This window comes from Amphibalanus amphitrite, unplaced genomic scaffold (genome assembly GCF_019059575.1).
Source record: "Amphibalanus amphitrite isolate SeventyFive unplaced genomic scaffold, NRLGWU_Aamphi_draft 001029F_arrow, whole genome shotgun sequence".
Taxonomy (NCBI): Eukaryota; Metazoa; Arthropoda; class Thecostraca; order Balanomorpha; family Balanidae; genus Amphibalanus; species Amphibalanus amphitrite.
Genome location: NW_024882523.1, coordinates 185579 through 195862, shown reverse-complemented (window position 1 = coordinate 195862; position 10284 = coordinate 185579). Strand labels below are relative to the sequence as shown.

The 10284-nt window shown below is 46.8% G+C and overlaps 1 protein-coding gene across 1 annotated transcript; it reads left to right on the top strand.

Moving 5' to 3' along the window:
- Positions 1 to 3040: 3040 nt before the first annotated feature.
- LOC122369374 (U6 snRNA-associated Sm-like protein LSm7) lies at positions 3041 to 9839 on the top strand. The gene is made up of 4 exons (XM_043344074.1): positions 3041 to 3323; positions 3591 to 3740; positions 7363 to 7543; positions 9171 to 9839. Exons 2-4 carry the CDS (start codon positions 3729 to 3731, stop codon positions 9308 to 9310), a joined length of 333 nt encoding a protein of 110 aa, XP_043200009.1. The 5' UTR covers positions 3041 to 3323; positions 3591 to 3728; the 3' UTR covers positions 9311 to 9839.
- Positions 9840 to 10284: the final 445 nt, after the last annotated feature.

Genomic DNA, 10284 nt, shown 5'->3' with positions numbered 1-10284 from the left:
TCTTGTCATTCACTTGAATATATGTAAATACCATGTCTGGTGATTTACATTAGCCTCGTGGTTCTAAGTGAATATCTAAAAAAAAAAAAAAAAAACGGCGGCGGCGCAGGGCGTCAAATTTTTGGCACACCTTTTCATGCAACTTTCCTGCACATGTTGTGAAAATCTTAAACAGAGGTCACTTAAGGTCAGGTCACCAGGTCACTTTACGTTACCTCACCTCATAAAAAGTTTCAATGTCTGCCATAGCTACACCGAGTGACAGATCTCTTTGAAACTTTAAGCGATTGATAACCGCAACAGTATGTGCAAAATGGTAATCTCGGAATTGTAATATCGGTTATCTAAGGTCGAGTCAATTTTGCGACATCCCCATTACCTATGTCAACGGGAGAAAATTGAAAGGCGACTCTTGGACGAACGTCATGCTAACCACTCGCAAGCACTGAATTAACTATTAACTATGACACACTGAACATGAAAATGGCACCCGTGACCCCTGTTTATACTTAATGCCCCTGAGGTCTCAACTCTCAGGTCATCTCAGGTCACGATCATGGTATCTGACAGTTGTTCGCGAATTAGGTACCTACTTTTGATAGATGCAAGCGACTGCGAGCGATGGAAATGTCTTAGATGCGTTCAGCTTGATGATACGGATCGACTGATATGCAACATGACCCTTTCCGGTCAGGTCATGAACTTGACCTGAGGTCAAATTATAGATAATTCAATGCGTCTAGACGAGAGGAACACGAACCGGTAAAATTACCCCCGCGCCCCGTTGGTGTCTGCCGAGCAACGCGCCCTGTTGGGGGGGGGGAGGGGTTCCAGAACCACGCAACATAGCGACAAGCAGCAAGTTGGATAGCCCCAACATCGAACTACCTTGTGACCCAATTTCATTGACCTATGTCAAACTGATGACGTCGCAGGTCAGGTCAAATGTCGATTTTTCACCGTTTACAGGCATTTCAAGAAATGCGTTGTAAAATCGAGTAAAATGCATTTCATTGGAAATCATTGCCGATGGGGAATTGCTCTTCAAACACATATTTTGCTATCTGAGGTCACTGATACCAGGTCAGGTCACAGAGGTCAGGTCACTGAGGGTCACAATATGAAAATATCATGTGAATGTGATGCATTTTATTTTTATGGTCCATTTTATATGCCAAATGCGATTATGTGGGTCAGGCAGCCTTTGGGGCCAGTTTAGATTATGTTCTGGTCAAGGTCAGGTCAAGATAAGGTCAAATTAGGTCAAATTTCAAAGTTGATATTTTTGCATAAAATGGATAGGTATCGATTCGATGCAGTTCGTCACATGGTGGTCGTTGTTTTGCGCTACGTGGTGACGTGTTCTAGAATTGCTAAAAATTGAGTTTAAAAAATTTGACGTCATCAATTTTGAACATTTTGAACATGAATTTGAGGCCATGAATTTAACCCGCGACCTGGTGGGGGGGGGGCTATTTTTTGCCCCCCCCCCCTCCAGACTTTTCGATATATCTCCAGAACCGCTACGCCGATCGTCATCAAACTTTCAGTACCCTCCCGGACATCAATTTTACACATTTTGACCAAAAAGTTTTTTAAAAGCTATGATAGGTTGGCCGGAAATGACGTCAGAGTGACGTCATGTTCTGCCGTTTTCGACCCAAAAAAGGGTTTCGCGGGAAGAGCTGTCAGGCCTATAGCTTTGCAAATACAGAAAAATGTTTAGGACATAAAAGCTGTAGAATTGATAGGGCTACAAAACTGTTATCTCGAATTTTTGAATTTTTCTGATTTTGACCCCCAAAAATCAAAAAATAGATTTTTTGGATATAATAGTCAAAAAATCCAAAAAGTTTTTTGAATTTCGCAAAAACCGAAATATATGTGATAGTCCTTACCGCCTTCCATCCACATACCAAATTTTAGATTGATACCTCTTTTTTTGGCGAAGTTATAGCGAAAAAACTTCAAAATTGATGACGTCAAATTTTCAAACTCAAGTTTTAGCAATTCTAGACCTCGTAGTGCAAAACAAAGACCACCATTATACTCCCCGTGACGAGCTGCATCGAATCGATACCCTTTTTATGCAAAAATATCAACTTTGAAATTTGACCTTTTTTGACCTGACCTTGACCTGACCTCCACCAGAAAGTGACCTAAACCGTACCTGATGGTCTTATAACCAACACCATTGGGTTGGAAATGAAAAACTGGCCATAAAACATGCATCGCACAACCTTAGTAAAGTTGGGTTCATGTGGTGACCCTTGGTGACCTTTGGTGACCTGACCTGTGACCTGACCTGGTATGACCAGTGACCTCTAATAGCAACATATGTACTAGACAACTGACGTCTTATCGCTGATTTTCGACAAAATGCGTTTTACTCGGTGTTATAGCGCTTTCCCTAGAAGCCCCGTGAACGGTGAAACATTTTATCTTTGACCTGACCTGTGACGTCATCGGTGACCCCGAGGTCAATAAAATTTGGTTTCCCTCAACAAATTTGACAGGGCTATCGAACGCCGTTTGAATTTTGCGGATCCGTCCAGTAGTTTCGGAGATACGAGGGGGGCAAAAAATAGCCCCCCCCACCAGGTCGCGTTATAAACAGACCCCACCAGGGCGCGGGTTAAAGGAAACAGTTCACTTTCCTGAAATTAGTATTTTGCTATGGATTTACGATTTTTTATGCTCAAAATGATCAGAAAATAAAATAAAACCTTTTTGTAAAAGCAATTATTTTCTATATTTTAATATAGGACGAACTATATTCTATGTAAAATAATGTTTGACGCGGAAGCTTATTACGCGTTGACCAATCATATTGCGTAGTTCAAACCTACGCATGCTGCATTAGCTGTAAGCAGCATGCTGATTGGCTGACGATGACGTGGCTGCATTCCTGTGCAAGGCACACATTCCTCTGCAAGGCACTCTTTTCGGAACGAGAAATGGAATATCTTCGTCTAGGGTGATCGTTGAGCCGTAAAAGCTCCTGATTTGTGCTAGTCTCAGCTCAAGCTACGAAACTGCTATTCCAGTTCAAAATCCCATGTTAAAAGTGAACTATTTCTATACAAAAATTTGCTATTTACAGCTAATTTAAATATATAGCTAAAAACAGCTATTTTTGTGACCTATACAAAAATAGCTGTAAATTAGTGCTGGAAACTAGTACATGTGTGGCGCATTTGATTCGAAATGTGAAACTGGCGGCTGGCGATTTATTTTGCTAGTGTTGAAGCGGGATACGTTTTGTTTTGGGGACCGGGACATTCTTTTTTTGCAGCTCAGTTCAAGTTCAAGTTGAAGTGTTGGTAAGTGTTATATGAAATTTTTTACCATTTATTATACCCTAGGTTTCGGATATTTAGCGTTGACATGGCTTTGCCGACCTGCTTTAGTGTCTATCACTGGTTGCGTGAAATACAATAGGATGGTTCAAATTGTAATTAACTTAATTATGTTTTTATTTACTTAATCGATTGTTTGCTTGTGCATAAAAGTAATTTTCTATGCAATTTTGCTTAAAGAATTGTGTTGAATTTGCTTTACTTCAATCGTGCATGTCTGATGATTTTCAGGAGTTCTTTTAAGCATCTTGCTGAAAACATTGAGAAAGAAGCTCTTACCAGTTCGAGTTCAGCATATCTCATTATCCAGAGCACCAGAGCTCTGAAAGCATTTCCGCCAAAGAAAGCCAAAGCTTTTGAATAGACAACATGGCAACCACGGTAAGCTATCAGTTCATTTTCTCTTTAAATTCTCTTGAGATTCTCTAGATGGGCAGTACAGGGTAGTCGTAAAGCAGGCATCACATTTGTTTTTCCCAACCAAGGAGTGGTGCTATACCCAAAGATACTTTCTAATTGAAGCAAGCCAAACTAAACCTAACCAAACCTGACCTAACCTTACCTACAACCTACAACCTAACCTACACTTTACAGCACCTCTCCTTGGTTGGAAAAAGCAAGTGTGATTTTTGCTTTTCTACTACCCAATACATTTCATGTTGCAGCAGTTGGCCACATACAAAGGTTCATCCAAGAATTCAGGGTGAAATCTTCAAAGGATTACCATAGCAAATCATTCTTTCCTCACAAGTCATAACCAGATACCGAGCACCCATCAGTCATCAGAATTTCAGCCTTTGGGAGTGGCTATTGTATTGGGGCAAGTTACCTTTTTCAGAGGCTCTGAGAGGGATATGATCCAGGTCATAAGTGTATAAATCAATATACTTCATTCATGCCGATTATCAATTATTTTTGTAAAGTTGGGTCTATCGGTGGGTCCTTGAGATGTTGCCAATTGACCAGTCTTGTCTTCCAATCATTTGCCATGATGACTGTTTAATATCTCTAAGCACTGCCGTGAATATGTCCTCTCAGAGGAATTTCCAGCAGCTGCTGTTAGCTCCTTTATCCCTGAGAGTCATGGCTGTGTTAATTCATCGGTCGCCTAGGGATCTCCTCGGGACTGCAGGACTTCCTCGCAGCCCCAACTTGGGGCTGCGAGGAAGTCCTTGTCAGGGCTGTGGAGTCGATGCATCGGTGACTCGGACTGGGACCTCGCCTTCCGATTGACTGGCTCCGACTCCCGGCAAAACTGTAGACTCCGACCGACTCTGACTCGGACTCCGCAGCCCCGCCCAGTCCTGCGTCCGCTTCCTCGATCCTCACTAACAGTGCCACGTGAGCAACGTCTTTTCCGTGCCGAGTGTGTGTCGCCGAAAGACTGCTGATAGACGCAAAAAGCGGCCCCGAGCGCCACCTATGCACTCGAATTCCTTACCAGTAGTTCGTCCGGAGGCCGGAAGGGTGCACCATCTACAGGTGGCCGGCCGGTTCACAGCACTCCGGGCTATGTAAACCAGCAGCACCATACAGGTTGTGATTTGGCATTAGCATCATATCAGTCGATTGATTTGGAATAGCCTAAGCCAGACGCTAGAGCTCTGCCAAAAAAAGAATAGATGTTATCGATTAGGAGATCCATATTCATTAGGGTGGTCCTTATTTCCGTACAAAATTTTTATTTGTATTTTTTCGCGCTTGCGCCCCCTCAAATGATGCCATTCGTCTAGAAACGTGGCAAAAGAGCAAAAAGAGCGAAATCGGCGGATGCTTTTTGGTGGCTCAATGCATATTAACCCTCGTATGTGTATTGTGTAGGGGTGGGATGGACCCCCATGAGTTTTCGCGAATAACTCACGTAAAAAGCGGCCGATCGCGACGAAACGTTCAGTATCCTCGAGATGATCAATTTTATACATACTCTGAAAATTTCATGACCCTGACCCAAACGACCTTTGACCTGTGACCTATTTCTCGAGACCATGTTTGGCCGGAGTCGCGATTCAGCGTATGTCAGCTCTCATTATCCGCGTGTTTCTAATATTTTTGCGATTATAAACGTCCAAACATGTGAAATGATGTTCGCCCCATGCATTACGGTGGGTGTCAAGGTCACCTGAAGGTCAGGTCAGGTCATTGACCTATGATGACCTCGTGTCACTTTTCCGAGGTATAGGTACATACATGTTTCTAGGGCAGTTTTTCGGGCTGATTTCGAATTTAGCATCCATTTGAACATTTACGAAGTAGTTTTGGTGCCTTTGTTATGTGTTACGACGCCACCAGTGGTAGTTGAGACCTACTATGGGTAGCCGGCAGGACGCCTAATGGCTGACCTGACCTGACCTGACCCGACCTGGTCTAAATGCACGAAGACATCATATGTGATCAAAACTAGCATGAAATTCGTGATCAGCACCCCCAAAAACAATACAGCTTCACTGTACGAAGCTCTTGCAGGTCCCGATTTTTCTGACCACTGGGTCATTGACCTGACCTGGAAGGTCAACCAATGACCTAGGACCTTAAATTGGATATCATCGGTTTCCTCTCGTCACGGGCAACACGCTCGTTTTTTTTTTCTCGCAAAGCTCTAGCGCGATCTGGAGCCAAAAGGCAGAGGGGTCTAACCGACCCCCCCCCCCCCACACACACACGTTAGACGTTAGACGTTAGCGGAAAGTTGCGGCGTGATGGCCGTGGTTCGACCACGCTTTCGGGATGACAGAGTGGCTGTACCCATGCTGGGGCCAGGTCTCACGGCTCCGCGAAGTGGTGACGATTCGGAGCTACTCGAGGTTATGCTTTCCAGCTCCACTTGGTCAGCTGCCGCCCGCGCCTCCTCCGACGCGACGCCTTGCTCCTCCTCCTCTCTTCGGCGTCATCCCTCCTCCTCTTCCTCTTTTCTTGGGAATGGAGCGCCATGTCTGCCTCTGTCATTCTATCCCGTCTCCCTGGCTCACGTTGGGCGAGAAGGAAGGCGCGATCTTCCGGGATGGTTAGGTATCAAGGACATTGCGTCACCGTGGGCGATATCAAAGATATTTTCCAGTTGTTTCTTGAATGCGTCCTCGTTGCTTGTTTGGGTGGCGGAAGTCCTGTTCTTGTTCTTTTTCAGGCGTTTCCACTCGTCGAAGAGAGTTTCCACCTTCTTGACCGCTCTCCCTTTGTGCTGGGTGGGATTCCTGGCCCTGGCCCAGAACTCCTCTACTATAGTACCTTCTCTAACGTCCGGTTGGCCGCTTCCCGGACCGTTTCCTAGAGGATTTGGTGGCGGTGGAGGAAGTAGGCGAGAGATTGGCCGCGGGATGGGAGCTTGCATAGGCAGTGGAACGGGGGGGGGGCACCGGAGCACCGTGCCCCCCTTAATTTTACCATTTTAGTATAGCCCTATGGGCGTTGCATGGAAAAAATGGGACCAAAAGTCGGCAGTGCCCCCCCCCCCTAATTGAAGGTGTTCCGCCGCTACTGGGAACTTGGAGCCAAGGAGTTCATAACTGGGGGACACCATGTACCCAGAAGTTTGCGACGCAGACAATGAATCGTTACACCTGAGGAAGAGGGAACGAACGTTGATCGACGAAACGGACATTGAGCGAACATTGACGAACGAACGAGCGTTGAGCTACCAGTAAATAATGAAGTAGGGATCTGAAATTTTGACGCACATGTTTTTTTGTTAAACGGCACCGATTGAAGGGGCGCAAGGTATCCAAATACGGTTTTCGAAAATAAGGACCACCCTAATATTCATGAATCTCAAAAAGCGGACAGTGGAATGGCTCGAAACGGGCTCTCTCCATTTTTCCAACGAGCGGTCGGTTTGGGACTTGGGAGCTTGATGGTTTCCCTTATGAGCTACTGGGATGCTGTTATCATGGCCTGAATTGGACGTTATTCACTAAACTACGTCATACGTGCTCATGGTTTGCGCCACAGATAACAGTAGTACACATTTAACATTGAGCTGTTATTATATTGTTTTTGTACGTATTTTCAGACCGGAGGCAGCGGCGACCAGAAAGAGAGAAAGAAGAAGGAATCGATTCTTGATCTGTCCAAATACCTGGACAAGCCAATTCGAGTGAAGTTTTCCGGCGGCCGGGAGTCGTCGGGTATCCTGAAGGGTTTTGACCAGCTGCTCAACCTGGTGCTGGATAATACCACAGAGCACCTGAGAGGTATGTAGCGCGGATTGTTGGCGTGATGACAGTCCTCTATGGGGCCCCGATGGTCTGTATTCCCAGCAAAATTGGAAATAAGGCCCTTTGCTGGTCCAGTCGGGTCCAAGCGATTTTGTTCTTCACAAATTTATTCTCCGGCACCTAAAATCTCTTAAATTTCCAGCCTGTGTGGTGAAACACTGCTATTATTACGCCTAAAACATGCAGTTATAGCATTGCGAGAACACATTTCACCAAGTGTCACATTTAGTGGATCAAACATTTGATTTTCCTGTTGAGTGTTCTAAAAGCTGGCCGGTTCTCCGGACAGATTTTATTCTCCGGGATCAGGACCAAAATTCACAACGCCCAAATTCCAAACTTATCAGTAAACCGCTTGCATATATTTCGAGCAAAGATAACGACAGTAATAAATCAACAGATGATTCGGCCACAGTGCTTCAGCAACTCAGTACATAATGGAAACACTACTGAGTTCAGTTGGTAGAGCACCGGACTCCCGGTAGTGAGAGCCCGGGTTCGAGACGCTCCGGCGCTCGATATTTGAGACTCCTGACGGGGATGGTCTGCGGTTGGTGGGAGCAGCCGCAGCCAGTTGAAGTCAGTTGAGTGGGACAGGCCGTGTCCGGCTTTGAAGGGCACGTTAAACTTTGGCATCTAAATTCTCCCGATACTCGGAATTGCGCGATCGGACGGCAGGGGTCAGGGTCTACGCAACAAGCTCTGCTTAGCGTGGGCTCCGGCTCTGTCAATCCGTCCATTCAAACATTCGAGCTAAATTAAAAAAAAAAAAACACGTCATTAAACTACAGCAGTCGCATGCATGACAGGCCTATAAGCACAACCAGTATGTCCGTGGTGCGATATTATGATGTGTGCCAATTGCTGTAGCTCCATTTATTTATATGAAAGGGATAAGTATTCACTGAACACAAACAATCGGATGGGTCGCTGCAGACTAGTGCAGAGAATGCCTAGTGTTAAATTTACCAAAGTTGATATTTTTATACCTGTCGACTTAGTTAGCGAGCCGCGTAGGAAGCAACAAAACCCGTACCGCTGGCCGCTTCCTGTGCTGAGATATCGAGTGCAATATCACTTGTTTTGCCTCCCGTGTAAAATTAATAAAACGACACTAAGGATGGCCTTGCTGTGAACCGTCGAAACGTTTCGGTTCACAACTTTAGCGTGCGTCTTGCTAGCCTCCCCCTGCCTCATCTGACCCCCTCCCCCTCCCCCGCCCCGTCTGACCAACAGACCCGGACGACCCGTATCGTCTAACTTCTGACCCCCTTTTCTGACCGACAGACCCGGACACCCGTACCGTCTGACTTCTGACCCCCCTTTCTGACCGACAGACCCGGACGACCCGTATCGTCTAACCCTCCCCCCCCTTTCTGACCGACAGACCCGGACGACCCGTACCGTCTGACTTCTGACCCCCCTTTCTGACCGACAGACCCGGACGACCCGTATCGTCTTACTTCTAACCCCCCTTTCTGACCGACAGACCCGGACGACCCGTATCGTCTGACTTCTGACCCTACCTGACCCCCCGTCTCACCGACAGACCCGGACGACCCGTACCGTCTAACTTCTAACCCCTCCCCTTTCTGACCGACAGACCCGGACGACCCGTACCGTCTGACGGACGACACCCGCCAGCTGGGACTGGTGGTGTGTCGAGGTACTGCCGTGGTACTGATCTGTCCGGCGGACGGTATGGAGGCCATACCCAACCCGTTCGTACAACAAGAGGGCTAGCGACCGGCTAGCGAGCCGGTATCGGTGGGCTAGCCAGGCGATGGCGGTGGGCTAGCAGGCTGATGGTGGCTAGGTAGCTGATATCGTCGGCAGGCTAGCAGGCTGCTGGCGACTGGCTAGCGAGATACTACCGACGGCTTAGTAAGCCAATGGTGGCTAGCTGGCAAGCCGATGGCTGCTGGCTGGCGAGTCGATATCGGTGGGATTGCGAGCTGACAGCGGTTGGCTAGCAAGCTGATGGCGACCGGCCAGCAAGCCAATATCGGTGACCGGGGAAAGGGAGGCGGAGTTAAACTTCGCTAAGAAAGAAGTGACAAATGCCTGGAGGAGGAAGTGTTTGCCAAACATCGTGCGTAAGACGCCAGCGCCTATTCCGATTGGTGTGGATCGAGCGAACGCCAGAAGTAATGGGCGCTTGAGTCTAGGTGACTATCGTATGCGAGGCGTTCCCTGGTATATTTCTCTGCTCAGTGTTTCGAATTGTTTTTCTTTTGTATGTTGGGTCAATATACGATGATGGTTTTTGTTAGCGGTGGCTTTGCAGTGCTCGCAAGAAGGAATTCTCCTGTGCTTATCCTAGGATGGCTTGGGCGATTATTTCGTGGAAAGGAACACCGACACTGCACAACCCGGCAACAAAACTAGCCTAAAATCACGCTTTTGATTTAGTTCCAAATTATTCCTATGCATGATTGTCTCAAATGTGGTAACTAATGCTCCATATACCCCCCGGATCGGTCAGTTATTTTTTACGCAATAGTTTTACCGGAGCCCCTGGAGATGTGCCGAGACATGACCGTATGCTGCACACCCACTTGTTTGCTTGGGAACGCCTATGGGGCCTCAATGCGGCTGCCTGTATCCGCCCCTGCGACATACCTACTTGCCGCATAGTACTTGCGTACAGAACTTGCCTTCAGCCCCGGCCGTCTTATGTTCCTGCTATTAAGTTCTTGTTTTTGTTGTGTACTTGT